A 20,039-nucleotide genomic window follows, 5' to 3' on the forward strand; every position below is an offset into this window, starting at 1 on the left:
GGGAAAGCCCAAGGGGTGTGGCAATGGGAAAAGACATAAAAACCATGATATAAGAGACTTGGGCATGGAAATACACTATGGACATGGAAAAGCAAAGATTAAATCTAGGGATCAGATAGAAGAGAATCAAATGATCAGGGATGTAACAGAAATCAAAAACAGAATTTATGGGATAAATTCCAATAATTCAAAGAGAACAGAGGAAAATACAAATGCATTTACACTAGACTTGAAACCAAACATAATGACGATAGCACTAACAAATCGAGATGCAACCGTTCAAGAAATAAGCTTAAATGGGTGTTCTGAGCAGTTTCACACACAGACAGGCAATGATATGAAAGAAACTGAAAAGCAACTTACAATAAAGACCATTGGGAAGGAAAGAAAATTATCCTTAAGCACTGACAGAAGCAAACCTCCAAGAGAGTTGGCACATGAAAAGGTTAACAGAGAAAAGAATCGCATTGACATATTAGGACATTCAAACTTAAACCCAACAGTAAAAGACTTTAAGACAAAAAAATCTTTGAGAAAAACCTTGATTCAAAAACTTCCAAACTTATAAGCTTGTGTTACTTCAGGAATGTCTCCACCTGGAGAGAACTCTAAATGCTTAAGAGATAACCAAATAGAGGAATCACTCACACAGAACAATGAATCAATCCAGAAAATAATACAGCCAAGACAGGATAATAATCAAGATAACAACATGTTAATGCCATACAGAAACAACAATGCAGGGGAAGCAAATACATTGCAAGATCAAAATGCATTACAATCTGAGGGTCCAAAGCCAGAACAAACAGTAGTCACTTTACAACAGGAAGGGGACATGGAATATACAGAGATAGAGGCTCCAATGATACAAGTAAATCAAGAGATAGAAAATAATGAACCACAAATAATGATTAAAGTAGGGAATGAAATTTACCCTGCTCTTATTGGCACAGGTGCCACTTGTTCTGTTCTCAAATCATCACCAGAGAACAGCACCATCGTAGGTTCTGTCCAAGTGAAAGGGGCAACTGGGAAAACATAGAGAGTCCCAAAATTGAAATAAAAGGTTTTGGTAAAGCTAGGTCCTCTCACCATAGACCATACTTTTCTCTTAGTTCCTGAATGTCCTACAAACCTTTTAGGGCAAGATTTTTTTGTGCAAAATTGGGGCAACTATACAATGTGACCAATCAGGGCAAATCTTCCTATATCTACCAAAGCAATCTCTTAAACATCATGCATTGCTATTCCTCGGGCAATTGGAGGATGATGAGAAAGAACTCAATGAAGGAACTATCTTTGAAATCCCCAAAGATATTGCTGAAGAGGTTTGGGCAAAACACTCCACAGATATAGGAGTTTTAGTCAGCAACCCCTGTGATGATAGAAGTCAAAGAAGGGTGCCCCTCCAAGAATACCGCAGTATAGATTGAGTAAAGAAGCTGTCAAGGGTATAACACCAATCATACAAAGCCTCCTCAGATCAAAACATACTGGTGCCAACTATCTCAGAGTATAATGCCCCTATCCTACCCATCAAAAAAGAAAAATTAGATGCTCAGGGAAAAATTCAATGGAGATTTATCCAGGATTTGAGGGCAATAAACATCATAAAGAAATGCCATGCAGTAATTCCAAGCCCCTCTACTATAATCTCTGAAATCCCTAGCAATCACAGATAGTTTACTGTCATCAACCTCTGTAGTGCCTATTTTTTCATACCCCTCGTTAAGTCTTGTCAAAAGATCTCTGCCTTCACCTGGAAAAATACCCAGATCCATGGCAAAGAATTAAGGATTCTGTGATGCTGGGTCATTGTTCTGCCAAATCCTAAAAAGGGACCTGGAAACCATCGAATTCAAAGAAAGCAAACTGTTATACTCTGTTGATGATATACTTTTAACATCCCTAAACTCAAAAGTGTGCCAAAGACATAGTAAGATCCTTTTGCAAGAACTTTGCGAGAGGGCACAAGGTACTAAAAGGCAAATTACAGTGGGTAATGCAAAGGGTAGAGTACCTAGGATTTATCTTGGAAAATGGCACAAAATTTTTCAAGAAAAGGGTAGCAGACATTCAAAAGCTGTGTAATCCAATAACCAAAAAACAGCTATGTGCAGTCTCAGGAATAACAGGGTTCTGTAGGCAATGGGTTCCTGGGTACAGTCTGATATCTAAACCTCTAACAGATTTAACCAGGAAAATAGTCTCAGAGCCTCTGAAACTCACAAGAGAACATGTACATGCAATAGAAAAACTAAAAACTGCAATACTTATATCACCCACTCTCGGAATTCCAGGTTACTCCAAAGAATTTCATCTTTTTATCCACGAGGACAAAGGAGTAGCTGCTGGAATATTGTTACAAACCCTAGGACCACAATTCAGACCCATGGGGCTTATTATAGCTCTCAGTTAGATGTGGTGGCCAGAGGAATGGCTCAGTGTCTCCAAGCAATAGCCGCAGTTGCCCTCATGATAAAAAAGTCACCTGAATTGGTTCTTGGATGCAAGCTAATAGTGTACTCCCCACATCAAATAGAAACCATGTTTAAAAACAGCCATTTACAAGCTTTTGCATCTCAGAGGCTATCCCAATATGAAATTGTGTTATTAGGCAACAAGAACATAACCTTGAAACATTGCAAAGAGCTTAACCCAGCCACCCTGATCCCAGATCTGCCAATGAAAGAAACAGTGCACAGCTGCAAAGATACTTTAGAACTAATGCAAAAGACTAGGGAGGATTTGACAGACACTCCCCTAGAAAACATAGACCTAAACATGTACACAGATAGTTCTTCATACATGTTTGAAGGGGAAATAATACACGGGAGCAGAGTAATTCAAACAGATACACTACGGTATGCATCCCTGCCAAAAACTATGAGTGCACAAGGGGCAGAAATCTTAAGTTTAACAAGAGCTCTTTAAATTGGGAAAGGCAAATGAATAAACATTTTCACAGATTCCAGATATGCTTTTATAGTCCTACATGCCACCAGACAAATCTGGAAACATAGGGGATTCATAACATCTGGAGGAAAACAAATTACATACGGGGACATCATTCTGCAACTTCTAGAAGCAGTACAACTACCCAAAGAAGTAGCAGTCAGGTACTGCTGGGGCCACACTCTTGGGGAAGATAGCACATCATTAGGGAACTATAGGGCGGACATAACAGCAAAGTATGGAGCTAGATTTGGCCCTACCCATGTTCTGAATTTCACCCTTGTGGAAGAGGATAATTTAAAACAAGCCTATAGCCCAAGGGAAGTTCAGGCCTGGAAGAAAAATCTAGGGGCCAAACTAGTGAAAGGCATATGGTTCTCTGAGCTAGGTAAACCCATCTTGCCAAAAGGTCTATACTACTCAGTTTGCAATGCCATTCATGAAAAAGGGCATTATGGTACCCAAGCATTAATCGATTCAGTATGTTTCTGGTTAGCACCTGGAATCTCCCCCTATGCCATACAAATTTGCCAAAAATGCAAGATCTGTTTGCAATTCAATCAGGGAGTTTGTAGAAAAAAGGTCTCAGAGGCCAAGCTTTGGCATACACGCCATTTGAATGCTTGCAAACAGACTATGTATATGCATGCCCAAAAATAAAGTATTCAAATATGCACTTGTCATAATTGACCAGTTGACAAGGTGGCCAGAGGTTTTCCCCGCCAAAAAGAACAATGCAGCGTTTGTGATAAAATCCCTACTGAAAGAAATCATTCCTAGATTTGGCATACCCAATAGTATCGGCTCAGACAGAGGGAGTCATTTTACTCATGCAATACTCTGAGAAGTCTACAAGAATCTAGGAATAAAAGGGAATTATCACGCCATTTATCACCCAGAAAGTGCTGGGCAGGTGGAAAGATTCAACAGAGAAATAAAGACACTTATTGGGCAAAGTCTGTACAGAAACTCATCTAAAATAGACAAATGCTTTGCCAATAGTGTTATGGTATCTGAGAAGCAAACCTAGTGGGGGCTTACATCTTTCCCCATTTGAAATGCTATATGGCCAACCTGTTTGGCAAGGAAGAGCTCACAAAACCCCATATGTCTCAATGCTGGGTGCGGATTGTGAACTGCATAAATATATCTAGGCCCTGCAAAAAAGACTCACAGAACTCCATGAACTTGGTTTGATTCAACAGAGAGTTCCCCTTGATTACGACTTGCATAATTTAAAACTAGGAGTCAAAGTGTACATAAGATACTTCACAAGAAAATCAGTAACAGATCCCAAGTGGTTAGGACCCTATCAATTTTTGCTCCCTACCCCTACAAGTATAAAGGTAGAAGGAAAAGATTTGTGGTTCCACGTGACCCACATGAAACCTGAAAAGAAACATACAAATGCAGAACACCCAGAAATAGTTCAAGATAGACAAATTACAGAAAGTGCTGAGGACTGAGAATTGAAATTCAAAGTCATTGCAAAACACAAAATCATTGCAAAACATCTGAAAGTGCATATAACATACACACACACAAACAATTGATTGACATTACTGACAAAGCATCACAATACACACTGATCTTGTATCCGGACCAGAGAGCCAACCTGACAACATGTATGATGACAGACAATATGTGACAGAGAAACAGAGAAGGAGAAAAGCATCAAGAAAAGAAAAGAAAATTGAGAAAATCACCAAGAAGAAAGATGCAAGAAAAGAGGACTTGAAAAGACATTGTAAAGGACTTTGAACTTTGCAAAAATGGACAATTGCACAAAGAAGAGGACAGAAGAAAATGATTTATGTAAGACTGGTGCTGCGATAGCACAAAAACACAAATTAACCTCACACTTTAGGGATAATGCAACCACAGTACATAGCATCAAGATACAAGAGAAATCTACAGACAACTTGAAGAAAATTGACAACTTTGAAAACAAGAGTGCGTATTTTGCATGCACAGTACATAAAGAGAACATAAAACACAACACAAAACTGTATCTAGTCTAAACCTCATATAAATAAGCAAGTGTCTGAAGATTGTGAAAATATAAAATGTATATATATCTATAATGTAAATAGTTGCAAGTTCCCTAAGATTTTAACCACATAAGAAAATCAAGCGATTTTCTTGTCTGGTTAATATCGATATGCAGAACTAATGATTGTACAAATGTATAATAGTGTAAATAATGTAAATTTTATGTATATATGTAATATAGGTTTGAAAAGTAGAGTAGAATTGTAAATTACAGTCTCTAACCATGTAGATACTGTAGCATACTAACAATTTTGCAGATAATTAGAACATTAGACAGTGCAGAAAGGGCTAGGGAACTTCAAATTTTTTTAGCGAGCTAGTGCAGGGAAAGCATAAGAATAAAATATATAACTATTGTTGGATAGATAACTAAGAATACTAACATTCTAAAATAGATTCTCTATATAAAAACTAACGTTGCATTTAAGACATAGGTAGTTTAAGCATAATTTGATAACAGCTAAGAATAATAAGATAATTGTACTGCATTACTTAATAGACATATATTAAAAGTAGAAACAAGTTAAAATTCTGTTAAAATCATATATATGTTAAATAATAACTTAGAAGAGTTTAAGGATAAGAAAATTGTTTAACTGTAAACTTGGACATTATGTTCAATGGAAAATGTTTCGTGTTACAAAATTGTTTTATACCCTGTAAATATAGTTATACAAATTGCAACCCTCATCCCCCTACCAACCTCTCCAAAACCCGTCTTAGAATAGGAATAAATAGATAATTAGTATAGTGAAAAGACAAGATAAGGATTTATTATGGAGGGAGGGGGAACATAAGATAAGAATAGGAAATAGTGATGAATGAAGTGGGACTTCTGGAAAAAGTCCCACCACACAAAACTGAGATACTGTAAAGATGAGGGATGGGACAAAGAGAGCCATAAGAAGGCCATTGGTGACAGTTTCTAACAGTTGGGACCAGAGAGGATTCTGGGACACTCCAGAGGAGGAAGGACGGGAAGAGGAACTTCCAGCAGAGGACTGTGAGAGGAAGGAGGTGGACATTCCAGCTCGGATCCAGTCCTGTGGACTTCTTGAGGATCTTTCTTTGGACATTAATACCCCGATTCCCTGGTCAAAGGCATTCTGTCACTTCTCACCTGTCAAGACTTCAATAATAAAGTCGGCTAAGTTTTGGGGACTCCATTTTGGGAGCGATCTCTCAGTCTCCTCCCATTTCCGAACCTTGCTGAGAGACCCTTTTTGGTTTGACTTTGCAATTATAGAAAAGGATAGAAACAGGAAATAGAAATAGAAACTGAAGGAAAAGTGGTGAGGGGAGATGCTTAGGAGCGGGAACCCCAAAGGTTCCCACCCGAGTGACGGACCCCATAGAAATAGAGACAGCACCCCAAAATCCCTTTGCCCCTCATCCCTTTCCCCAATCCCTATATTGATGTCAATAAAAGCCATTCATTAGTCAGATAGCATTCCAGAGAGCCTGAGTGACAACGAGGGGGAGGGGAACCACAGCTTGGTCTGGCTGCCTCCATCTTGAAGCCAGACCACGTGCTGTGAAGTTGACTGACCTTGGGGGAGGCTTGCATGAACCCCGCCCTCATTCAGAATTGGATTGGGGTACCCAATATCTCATCATATAGAGAAGCCTTGTCCCCAACTCCTGTGGGGCGGCACAACCATCTAGTTCACCCAGTTTTGAGGTGATACCCGCTCAAAGTCTCTGCAGTGTATATTTGGCAGGAGGGGAGAGCTAGAAGAGAGTCTCACCACTTCATAGACTTTCTCTCTCTCCCCTTCCAGCCCTAACATTGGTTACTGGCTCTCTATTATTACAGTTTTGGTGCCAGGCTCTCTTTATTCTTATAAATTGGAGTTGGGATAGTCACTTCAGAGTACATGCTAAAAGAATATAGGCTGCTTCAGGAAATAATGGATTCCTCCTAGCTAGAGATCTTCGAGTAAAGACTAGATTACAAATTATCAGGCAATAAAAATTATGGTAATCATGCTATTGTTGTTCAGTCATTTCAGCCATGTCCAATTCTTTGTCACCTCATTTTGGGTTTTCTTGGCAAAGATATTAAGAGTGGTTTACGATTTCCTTTTCCATTTTATTTTACAAACGGAGTTAAGTGACTTACCCCCAGGGTCATACTGCTAATAAGTATTTAAGGACAGATTTGAACTCAGGTCTGGCATTCTACCTAACTGTCCTTATGATAATCAAAGCTGACATTTATATAGTGCTTTATAACTGCAGTGTTTTATATACTATAAGAGTTAATTAGTTACTTGGACTAATTAGAGATTCTTGGTAAGTAGGAATAGGTGGTTGGCTAGAGAAAGAGGGTTGAAGGGTTACCTTAAGAGTCAGCTAGAATCTTCATGGAAGATCCTTAAAAGAATTTGCAGGAGTCCTAGGGGGTCTGTTGGAAATAATGGACACACTCTTTGGGGTCTGACACTCGGGAAATCCTGGAAGAGTCGGTGACAGTTGGTTTTGGGAAGACACTTGGATATTTGGAGAAAGCGTGTTAAACAGATCATCTGTGAGGAGAGACTGGCTGAGCTTTCTCTGTGACACTACAGAGGAGAAGTAGGTCAATGGGGCAGGAGAGAGCTAGCTGCTAGAAACCTGTCAATAGGTGGATTGATCTCTATCTGGAGAGAGTGAAAGGAGACAGTGGACTTTTTTAAAACCCTTACCTTCTGTCTTGGAGTCAATACTATGGATTGGCTCCAAGGCAGAAGAGTGGTAAGGGTAGGCAATGGGGGTCAAATGACTTGCCCAGGGTCATACAGCTGGGAAGTGCCTGAGGCCAGATTTAAACCTAGGACCTCCCGTCTCTAGGCCTGGTTCTCAATCCACTGAGCTATCCAGCTGCCCCCAAGACAGTGGATTTCTAATATTTTTAAGGAGTTAATTAAGAAGTATAGTTTAGTAAGATCAGATATTAAATATTTAGTTAGGGAGTTTAAGTCAGGCTTGAGAAATCAAGCATGAAGCATTCTCTTGCGAGACAGACTGGGTATTGGGATATAGTTTAGAATTCTTAGATGAGGGAGTATATCTTCTATCCTATATTTATCCTTCCTTTCAGTAGTATAAATAAATACATTTTTTGTAATAAGCTGTCTCCAGCCAGTTTCCATCTACCAAAAATTCAGCTAGGCCCAACAGTTTTAACTGAATCAGAACCAATACAAGCTGATAATCAACTGCCTACTCAAGATCAATAATAACTGGCCCAATCAATACAGTATCAATATACATCATTACAATACTTTATCTTTTTGGTCTTAATGTCATGAAGTAAGCACTATAATTATTAAATACCTTAATTTTATAAATAATGCAATGTTCAGAAAATTTATGTATTTTGTTCAGACTTTTAGTATCAAAGACAAACTTCTAGTTTAAAGACTGAATCCATTCTCTTCTGACTTCACATTCAGTGTACTTTCTACTATATCACACTTCTTATCATAGAGGAAATTCTTATTCAATTATTGATTTGAGTGGCTCTAAGATCCTTTTCAACTCTTGAAGTTCTTTATGTTGTTTAAAAGTCTCTTCTTTATCCTTGATATTCATTGACAATTTGTAGTTTAGTATTACTGACACTAATCTTAAAGGACTATGCTACTCTTCTGTATTAGATTCTGATGCCTACCTATGCTTTGTCTTTTCCTGGGTCTCTTTAAATAGCTACCCCTTTTCTTCCCTATTTGAACTAATTTTGCTTATATCTTTAGAATTTCATTCACCATTTCTATAAGAAGGAAGCCTTTCCCCAATCTCTCTTAATTCTGATGTCTTCCCTCGCTTGATTATTTCCTATTTATCCTGTATGTAGCTTGTGTGTAGATACACTTCCATTATATTGTGAGTTCTTTAAGGGCAGGGGATGTCTTTTATTTTTCTTGGTATCCCCAGTGCTTACACAGGAGGCACTTAAATAAATGCCTACTGATTGATTTATTTCATGTTACATACCAACCTGTTCATACTGATTTTACTCTTTTTCTCTATAAAACTTGAATGATCAGGATGCATATATGTGTATATCTCTAACTATAGTCTGAGAGAATGTTTGGGGGAATGTTTGTTTGGGCAACACACAGAGGATACAAGTTGGAAGTACCAACTTCCAAAATGGAGTCGAGAGGCTTGTTCTTTGTTCTTTGAGGGCTTATCAAGGTATAATTTAGTTTTAGAAATTGTTCTAAAACCTTCCCAACAAGTAAGCAACGAATGCTGGGAGATCAGGAACTTGGGTAGCAAATTTCACCAAGACACTTACCAAGCTCCCAGTTCCCTTGATGGAGGGGGATGACCTGGCCCTGCAACCAGACATTTTTCTTTTCTCTACTGAGATGGTGACCCTAATCTAGAAGGTCACATTTTTGATCATTACCTGACTCAACATATGCTTAGTGTACAGTTTTCTGACTTTTTAATTTGCCATATACCTGAAGTGGCTCGGGAGGGGAGTAGAGAGGTTTGGAACTCTGTAGGCTTCATAACCTAGAGGTTAGAGAAAATGCAGAAAACAAGAAAAGAGAGGGAAATGTACATCAGACTGAGGGCAGTGAGCACTGGAAAGGGATTGTGGGAAGTGGGGGCAAACAAAGAGGGGACAGGAGGGAGTTAGGAATCAAGGTTAGCCCTAGGAATATAGTTCAGGCACATGGATGTCAAGTATGACTACAGGAACTAGAGCTGGGACCAAAGCTCCCACCACACAGTTTAGAGAGGATATAAAGTGTGGCTATACACTGCAGTTTCTGCAATGTCTGCAGTTTTACCAACTACTAATACTATGCATTCCAGAAGGCTATTCTCTTCTCAGACCCCACCTTCAGTTCAATTACCTCTAGGGCTGAGGTCACCACAGCATTCAACCATCCAGATAAGCTCTGGGCCATCTGCTCGGCACTTGGCATCACAAGCAGCTTTCCATCTTCGCCAAAGGCCAACTTTCCTGACAGAAAGGCAACCTGCCTTGGAGCCTGGAGAAGAGAGCCAGGAAAAATCATTGGGGCCTGGCCTTCTCCATCCTTTCCTAAGCTCTGGACTTACCCCATACTACTCTGCTTTGCTCTCACCTGTAGAACACAAGTAACAAAGGTGACCAGCTCATTCTCCAAAATAGAGACAAGATTCTGGCAAGTCATAAAGTCAACAAGGCAAGCAAGGCGTCCCAAAAGTTGCCACCACAGCTCAGCTCGGTTCAGCTTCTGTAGTAGCTGCTGTCTATGAAACCACTTTCGGTACATGGAGCCCTTTGCTGAACTATATTCAAAGATGCTCTCCACTCGCTCCTGCAGGCCCTGCCGCATCCGATATGTGTCTTCATGCACCTGGAACAAAAGGAGGAAAGGAAGTGCTGCTTACCAAGGATTCAATATCTAAAGCCCAATCCAATTATAAGTCCAATGTAACTGAAAGCCCAAACCATTTATACACATAGCAGTAAGTCTGTGTTTGGTAGAATGACCTTTTATCAGGGGTAGGAAAAAAAAAAAAAAGGACTCTGGAAGGGTCCTAAACTATCTGCCCTACGTACAGCTCATCCTCTTATATCAGGCAAAAGAGATGTAAGAGTCTGAGTTCTTTACTTGATGTTATCATTCTTTTTTTTTTTTTAACCCTTACCCTCCATCTTGGAGTCACTACTGTGTATTGGCTCCAAGGCAGAAGAGTGGTAAGAGTAAGCAATGGGGGTGAAGTGACTTGCCCAGGGTCACACAGCTGGGAAGTGTCTGAGGCCAGATTTGAACCTAAGACCTCCCGTCTCTAAGCCTGGTACTCAATTCACTGAGCTACCCAGATGTCCCCTTGATGCTAGCATTCTTCCAAGCTTGCAGTCTATACCTTCGCTCTTTTCCTCAAACTCCTAAAAAAAGAAATTCTCCCAAAACTCTACATTCATTGTCTCTGTTTTCTTTCCTTTCACCCATTTCTTAACCCCTTCCAATCTAGTTCTCAACTTATTCAACTAAAACTTTTTCTTCAAAGGCACCAATGATCTCTTATTTGTCAAATCTACTGACTGTTTCTGTTTTCTTCATCCATGACTTCTCTCCCTCTCTCCCATCTATTAGGTGGGGTGGGGGGTTTGGGGGCTTACAGAAGACAACATTTGAGCTAATCTCTAAAGGAAACTAGGAATTCAATGAGGCAGAGGTGAAGAATTTATGGAGTGCAGCCTATGTAAAGGCATGAAGATGAAAGATGAAATGCAATATGTGAAGAATAATAAGGTCAGTTTGGTTGAAACAGAATAGATGAAGAAAAGTAATATAGAGTAAGGCTGGAAAAGTAGTTAAGAGTCCATTGTAAAGGCCTTGGAATTAGTATCTGATCTTAGAATAATAATAATTAGAGTTTATTTCAAGGTGGGGAGGGGCAGGGAATGATCCCACAGTGAGGCTTGTTTTTTAGGTATATCTTTTTTTGCAGATGTATAGAGAATGTATTAAAAGCAGGAAAACCAATAAAGAAACTTGACATCTGACTACAGGTAGGGTAAAGAATACCAAGAAGTTGAAGATGGTCCTGAAGTTTTGAATCTAAGTGAATTTAAAGATGGCTGTGTCCATAAAAGAAACAGGGAAGTTCATGAGTAGTGAACTTTGAGGGGAAAATGAGTTCTGTCCTACACATGCAGAGTTTGAGATGCTTACAAAATATCCAATTGGATATGCCCAATAGGTAAGTGATGCTGCAAAAATTGAACTCAGGAGGGAGATATGGGCTAGATCTAGACCTGGGACTTGTGGCCAAGATGGCCACCTAAGCAGATACAGGCAGTTCAGCTCCTTCATATCTACAACAGAAAAAACTTTTAAAATCACATTGGATTAAATAGTAACTAGGAAATCAATCAAGAAAACATAGCAAGTGACTTTTTACACCCTATAAATACAAAAAAAAAAGTCAGCCAGCAGCCCCTAGGCACAGGAAAGAAGGCTATCAGCAAAGATAGTGCCAGCAAAGACAAACAAGCCAGCAGACTCTCAACATGCCAAGAGATGGCCCAAAGACACATACAGACTACACAATTCTGTATCTCTAGGCAAAGAGAGTAGAGGATTCCCTTGAGAAATCCCATGGGTAGCTAGAAAGTCACAGAAGGTACCTTGGAAAGCACTAGGGCAGTGATGGGCAAACTATTCCCTGGGAGCCAGATCCAGGCTGTAGTTTGCCCATCACTGCCTTAAGCAATTCCCTAATCTCTACACCCCCACATCCAGATGTAGTGATTAGGGAATTGCTTAAGGCAGTGATGGGCAAACTACAGCCTGGATCTGGCTCCCAGGGAATAGTTTACCCATCACTGCACTAGGGTATGGCAGTAGCTATTCAAGAGGCGTAGTAGCACTCAGCCGGGAACATACCCAACTTAGGTCCCTGGCACTCTTTCCTGAGCCACAGAAGCCCTTGAAGTTGAAGCCCTCTGAATCTCAAAAATCTAGAGGGGTCCAACCTAGGGAGGTAGAAGTTAGAATATAAACTCAGATAATACAGACTGAGAGCAAAAAGAGTTGACCATGTCACTTAAAAGAACTAGAGGAGACAGAGTCTAGCCTTGGCACAAAGCCCCAATCAGGAACTAAAAGAGATGAATAAGTAGAAGATCCAGGCTGCTATAGAGAATTATAATTGATAAAGATATGCAAAAATTCAATCTAGAAGGAGAGAATAACCCCACAATAACTGCAACCTAAGACTCAAAGAAAAAAGTAAGTTTTCCACAAGGACTATATGAATATCTAAAAGAAAGGAAGCCAAGAGATAAAAAATGAAATAAAAGCTCTGGAGGAAAAAAGTAAAAGGAACTACTTAAAAAATAATAAAACCAGGCTTTTAGGCATGGTGTATTTTCATGCTACTGCAAGGGCATAACTCTAAACTGAGAAAGCGCTAGCAATTGGGCACCTGCCTGTCTAAGGAGTAGGTGCCATAACTTTGGAGATAAGAGACATTTTAACTGTGGGAGGCCAATAAGAGAAACAGAGTCTTAAATAGATGAATATCTGAGACTCCTCTTTTGACCCCTTTTATGATCCACACCTTTTCTTATTGAAAAACATTATAGCCTTCTAGGAAAACTTTAAGTTCTTAGTAAACCAGCACTTAATGAGTTAACAGCCTTTTTTCACTCAGCAGGGTAAAGCTGCAGCTCTGGGTATATCTCTCTAACTGCTCCAAGCATCCCAAGGTCATGGAGTGGCAAACTCAGGCAAAATAACTTTTAGATAAAGTGAGGCTCATTTTTAACCTTGAGACTGTTTCTCATCCGGTATTATCTTTGTAAGAAAATTATTTTTAAAACTATAACTTTATTGTGCTTTGATGTGACATAATTTGTGTTTCTGCGCAAACACAAAGTTTCGGGGGAGGGTTCTTTTGTGTGAAATGAGTCTTGAAATATATATAATAAACTCCATGCTCCTGGAGCCAGAGCTGGAAGCATGAGGTAAAAGACAACCCCCTTGTCCTGTCCTTATTTCCTTATCAACCAAACTGTCCTTATCAGATTACCAGAGATGATAAAGAGATCTCCACATTTAACAAAAGGGCAAGTTAGGCCCCCAAACTGATCTCTTCAGAATCAATTCTGGATACAGGAAGAGAAAGAACAGTCTTTGGAAATGTCAGACAAATAAGAGAAGAAGGCTCCTGTTACAATTAACATTATTTCTAGAGACTGATTTTAATCATAACAGTTTTGACTGGCCATGAAGGGACTACTGAATACTTCTTTTGCTTACCAGAAAAATTTCACTCCAACACTGGTCCCATGTGGGAGCTTTTCTGTTAAAGAGTGATTTCTTTTCTGATGAGTAAAAGGTTGAGGAAGTTCATCCCTGCTCCTGATGAGATCTTCTGTGGGCAAGAATTATGTCGTTTGTGGGTATATGTTAAATGTATGTCTTTGATGTGTATATGCATCATCTTATAAGGTCTGCATGTTTTATGTGTTAAGTGTATGTTAAGTGTGTGTGTGTGTGTGTGTGTGTGTGTGTTAAATGTAGCATTTTGTAAGGCCTGAGAAACCTGGGGTTGATTCATTGAGAACCTTGAGTTGATTAACCTAGAACAGTGATGGCAACTCTTTTAGAGACCAAGTACCCAAACTGCTCCCCAAAACCAGCTCTTAGAGAGGGGAAGAGGAGCAGCCCAGCTGCATGTCCCTCTGGATTTCTAATAATAAATTCTGGTGAACTCCATGCTGGGGTGATGGCATGCAAGCCCACAGAGAGGGCTCTGAGTATCCCCCTCTGGCACACATGTCATAGGTTCGCCACCATGGTTCTAGAGTAAGGGAGACAGATGGAGAAGTTTACTTGAGGCAAGTAGTTGTGTACAATAATGGGCATTAAATTGGGCTTCTTTGTTGAAGTCTCCATGTGAGATTTAGCTTCTCACGGAGGTTCTTGAGAAATATGGGGAAGGACATCCAGAAACTGGAAGTGGTCAGTGTGCCCTTGACCTACCTGTGTGGAGTGAGTAGGGCTATGTGGAAAACTGTATGAAGTTTAGCTGTCAATAAGTCTTGAAAAGTAGGGAGGCTATTTTAATTAATTAGGTTAGTCATAATTTTATACAACGTGTGGTTTCTTTGGTTGTGTGTTTATGTATGTGTACGTGTGTATATGTCTGTGAGGTGAGCTATAATACTGAAAAAAGGAAGAAGTAAGGTTTCAAGTAGTTAGGGCAGCGAGGGAGAGATGGTTTTAAAGTGACAGGAAGTCTTTCTCTTCTGCCAACCAGAGCTAGTTTCTTGTCTGGTTAGAAAGAGGGACTTCAATTGGAATTTTTAAAAGCTTTGCTTTGGGTTTAAACGAGCATGGTCTTATTTTTTTTAAGCCTTGTATTGTAACATCTGACATGCAATCTGTAATAACTTCATATGAGAATTTGTTCCAACTTTGTTATTTATTTTTAAAATAGATAAAATTTTAAGATAGCTACATTAAATATTTTGTTAATTTGGCAATTAGTAAAATCGCAAAATTATAAAGTAGTTAATTTTGTTGTATGATCTGTGTCTTATTATTTAATAGTTTTTTTAGTTTCTTTATAAAATGTAGGAAAATATTTTTTTGCATTTTTGTTTGTTTTGTAGTAGAGAAATTATTTTTCTTTTTCTCTTGTGTATTTCCAGGGAGTGGCATTACAGAGAATATAAAAAATAATTAGAAACTTAAATGAGTAAAAAATTTCTTGTTAAAAAAAATTTCTAAATTATGATGTGACAATTTGTGGCAAATGATTCAGAAAATAGGGATGAAAGTTATGTTTGCAGTTAGAACAGCAAGATTTTATTTGGTTAATAGATATTTTAAATTGAAGTAATTCCAGTGAGGTATTTACAATAAGTCAAACTTTTGTTATTTTAAGTTAAAAGCTAGGTGTTGGGCCAAATCTAAAAAAGAGCTGAGTAGTGACAAAAGGCGGTGCTGGGAAGTTGGCCTTTTTGTCCTCTTTAGAAATTCAAAATTCCACCTGAATTAAAATGTACTTCTTAATCTGCATTATGATCTACTTTTCTATAAGTCAGTCTCAGAGGGTGAAAAAAGAGATATAATTTCTGTTTGGTGAGTGTTATCCACAACCAGAGAGGAAGGAACATCAAGTACCCCTTTCAGGTATTTCCATCTTGGGGGAAGAGTAACAGATATGGAGTTGCTTTTTTTTTTTTTTTTTTTTTTTAAGCCTCTGAGACCAGCTAGTTTTAAATATGATAAACAATTCTGTGCGAGATCATTTGAAAATTTGGCAATAATTTTGTTTTGTATTTTAAATTCTTAAATATTATTTATGATAAGACAATTTGGTGAACTACTGTAAAAACATAATGTAAAAAAGTTATTTCTCTTTCATTTGGACATTGTTAAATTATGAACTAAACTCTTTAAAGAAAACTATTTTATATATTATATATAGAAAAGTGATGCAATATTCTAATGTAGTATTCTGAATTTTAATTCTAACTCTTGTTTAAATTCTAATTTTAAAGCATTCAGTTTTATTCTGAAGTTATCCCTGGCTATTTGTGAAAATAATTTGTTAAAGTTATTGTATTAATTGGATATTTTTTAAAGGAGAAAATTGAAGTAATCTGTTCTAAATCTCTGCTTAAAATATATCATATCAGTTGAAGTTCTTAGCCCTTTTTTTCCATTATAACTACTCTTTGACTAGAGGGAGAGTAAATATCAGAAGGGAGAGGTTATCGAGAATTTATTTATTTTATAGAACTGTTTAATTGTGAACTATGAAGTTTTCTCTATACTGAGTTTTGAAACATTATTGAGTATGTTAAGAGTGTTAAAAGGAAACTTAGAAATACTTTTTCATTGAACTATTGTCGCCTGACAAACATAAGTTCCATGTTTTAAATATGGGATTTTGAATATGTTAAAATATTCCTCTTATTTTTAAAAATATTTTATTATATTATATATATTATATTTAAACATTTTTTTCTTATTTAAAATATTTCTCTTATTTTCTACTTGAGAGAGGCTATTAGTTTAAGTTTGAAAAAGGCCTAGTAAATTCTTCTCAAATCTTTAGGCTTGCTTATCAGATATTATCAGGCCTTATGCCAGTATTTTGAAATTCGAAATTGTCATACTTAAAGAACTTAAAGAACTGAGTTTTTCTCTCCCTTAAAGTACAGAACATTGAGTCAAAATGTATATGTGATTTTTATTTTAGAACATTTGGAAAATCATGTAATTTTATTTGTTAATAACAGGAATATAGTAGAGCTGCATTTTTAAATCTACTTTTCACTCTGAAAATTTAGATTCTAATTATTCTTGTGACAGATCAGTAGTATACCCTGATTGATATCAAGGCATGAAGAAAATAACAATAATCTGACCCCTAAGCTGCAAATTTTGCTTTGGAGGAAAAGCTTTGGGACTTTTCATATACACCTAAGTTTTTTAAAGTCTGTCCATCAATTGTCATCACCCCTTCCTTAAAGGGTACTGCCAAGTATTAGCTCCTACATCTGAGAGCTATAACTAGGAATGGTGAGGAAACGACCTTCCCAAAGGTAAATGTGGGATTTGCTTAACATTCATTGAAAACCGGGATCCCATGCTTGAATCCTGTGTCTTGCTGGGGCATCCTAAAAACAATGATACATGTATAACCCAGTGGAATTACTTGTCAGCTCCGGAAGGGGGTAGGGAAGGGGCTGGGGTGCATAGGAAGAATCATGAATCATGTAAGCATAGGGAAATATTCTAAAGAAAAAAAAAAAAAGAAGAAAATAGAACCCTAAGGCTTAAGTTAGCTTTCACCATCTGCCCTAACTATTGGCAACACAAAATTTTGGTGACTGTGTTAAATTGTAATAAGATCTATTTTTCAAGCAATTTTAGGGAAAATGTTATCAGTGAACCTATACCAGAAGGAAGCAGATCTTCCAGAGGTGCATCTCTGAGGACCAGCATGGCTCTAGATGGGTGAAGAAAATGGCAGCAATAGCAGAGGACCCCCAAAATCAGACTGCTACATCATAAGATTTTCAGTCCTTAGACATAATGGACTAGACACTGGGGATGGGATCACCTATACCTTTCATTTCTCTCCTGTGCACCATTATTTTGTTTGTAAGATCCTTGTGCTAGAAGAGAAGTGTCCCCTTAATGGCTACCTATCAATGCATCTATCAATCATTTTTGACATGTTTTAAAACACCCAAATATCATAGTTAGGCCCTCCATATAAAATATAGTCAGACCTAGTTTTCTCAAGAAGTAGAGGGAAGACTGTGAAAATTTATTTTTCATATACTGTATTAATTCCTATATAGAGAATTACATGTATTCCTATATCTGGAATTTGTGTCAGAGATACCATCTAGTCTGCTTTTTTTTGCATTTTGTCTTTGGGAATCTCAAGGAATAGATTTCTTTTTAATGGAATTTGGCTCATGAATGAAGGAGACAGGGTTCTTTTCCAGCCTGGATCTGTCTACCTATGGAGATGTGGAGGGGTAGATAGGTTGATGAACCACCTCTTTATTAAACGTAACTAAATAAAGATGTCTTGGGATGATCAAGGGAGGAGCTGAATAATGAGCTTCTAAAAATCTATTTATTAGACTGCCTGATACATCTTGGTGTCATCCCCTTGTCCCAAGAGAGCCATGGAGATCTATATCATTTTATTGGTTATGATGCTAGCCTAACCAATAAATCTGATTTAGTTGGCAAACTTATATTTGTATAAATGGAGATTTTGAACCCTAGACTTCATCCCCCAAAAGTCCCTTAGTATTTCCCCAAATTCCTTTTAATCTCTTCTTTACCTCCACGTTTGCGTGGTCATGTTATTGTTTTGTAAGTTCTACAGCTCCTCCCTCTTTCTCTTTTTTGCTCCTCTCTTCTTCATGAGCATGACTGGTTAGTTTAGCACCTTTTCACTCTAGTTTTTTATGTTAGTTTTATTATTAGTAAACTTTATAAAATATAATACTTAGTTATTGAATATTAATTTTCATCTTTACATTTTGGTTAAACACGAAGATATGGAATTCTCAAATATTTTTAAGAGATATTTTCATTTAAGTTAGTAAGTTTTCCTTCATTGGCCATGCCCACCCACCTGCTTTTGCTGTGGCTTCTCCATCCACTTGCTTGAGTTGCTGCTGTTACTGCTCCTCCCGCCTAGTCTCCAGCCTTCAGCCCATGACCAGACCCGCCTACCAATTTGAGGTGCTTTTTTTTTCCCAAGAGGGTAATGTATAAAAATCTTTCCACCTCAATTCCTTCCCTGACCCAATGTGGGTTTTCAGCCTGCGCTAGCCATTTTTTAAGCCTAAGTCTTAGGCTGACCCTGGACTCCTGGCTGAAAGAGACTTGCAACTCAGGAATTTTTTTTTCACAAGAAGGGGATTCCTCTACCATTTCTTTTTAGGGCTAAGAGACCAAAAATCAGTAGATTTGAAGTCCATTTGGAAAATAAGCCTGATTGTTATTTTTTCCTTTTTCCTTCTGACCTGAGGTAACCAGTCCTTCATATGCAAATACACTATTGTTGCCCCTCGAAGTTTTGCTCTTAAGGAAGAGAGCATAGTTCTTAAAAACAAACCTTCAGCAAAAAAAACTCTAAAAATATGTCTCTACCTTCTAGTCAGGGTCTCCCTTTTGTTTAACTTTTATTTAAGGAGTAAACTTGTTACAAAGCATGGCCGGGTCTGCTTATCTCAAACAGTGACCATTCTGGGAAAGCATTACAGATCTCAGGAACCTAAAAGTTTTGGACTGTCTTTTCTTGCTTCTGATCCTGGGGTTTTTTGTGCTGATTGAATATCTTGCAGTTGAGAGCTTGACTAATCTTAAGATTCAAGGGAGAAATTCATTTCCTCACACCCCTTTGGCATTTTGGTCTACCCATACCCATTATGAGGGTTATCCACACTATTTTCAGTGCTTGTATCAGGAATTTCAGATGGGTGACAAAATCTGGATTGTTGATTTATATGGGGGAGGAGAAATAACCTTAAAAGAGATCTGGAAGTTTATTGCTTGCTAATCATTTTCGGCTTCTCCCCTCAAGATAGTAAACAAGTCTATTGGAATTGGTAAAAGGTTTTTGACTGCTCTACCTGTACCTTGCCATTTGCTTATATTATTGTATTTGTTGATTTCTTTAAGTTTTAAATTTTTTTAAGTTTATCTGTATTAATCTAATTAATATCTATTTTGTTACATGATTTTTTATCTGTACCTTCCCCTTTAACTGAACTTTAAATGATTTTTAATGAACTTTAAATTTAAATTTACTTTAATTAAAATGTAATTTAATTAAAATCATTTAAATGAACTTTAAATGATACTGAACATCTTACATAACATTTTTTTAAGTTATAAAAAGCCCATAAGTCTTATGTATCCTAGATTTGTCATCTCAACTAGCGAGGCCACATGTTGCTTATACAGCCTTTTCTTCCTTTTTGCCTTTGTTAATTGTCACATACATGATGATGGATGGACTCCATCAAAACTGGCTGC

The 20,039-nt window shown here is 37.8% G+C and overlaps 1 protein-coding gene across 1 annotated transcript in view; it reads right to left on the bottom strand.

Moving 5' to 3' along the window:
- The window catches only part of DNHD1 (dynein heavy chain domain 1), a 190,327-nt gene that overhangs the window by 134,105 nt on the left and 36,183 nt on the right, over nt 1–20,039 (bottom strand). Inside the window, exons 7-9 of the mRNA XM_044668790.1 lie at nt 10,098–10,352; nt 9,864–10,001; nt 9,462–9,516 (exon numbers count right to left, since the gene is read on the bottom strand). Coding sequence (XP_044524725.1) covers nt 9,462–9,516; nt 9,864–10,001; nt 10,098–10,352 — 448 coding nt within the window. The remainder of the gene's footprint in view (nt 1–9,461; nt 9,517–9,863; nt 10,002–10,097; nt 10,353–20,039) is intronic.

This window comes from Gracilinanus agilis, chromosome 3 (assembly GCF_016433145.1).
Source record: "Gracilinanus agilis isolate LMUSP501 chromosome 3, AgileGrace, whole genome shotgun sequence".
NCBI classification, from domain to species: domain Eukaryota; kingdom Metazoa; phylum Chordata; class Mammalia; order Didelphimorphia; family Didelphidae; genus Gracilinanus; species Gracilinanus agilis.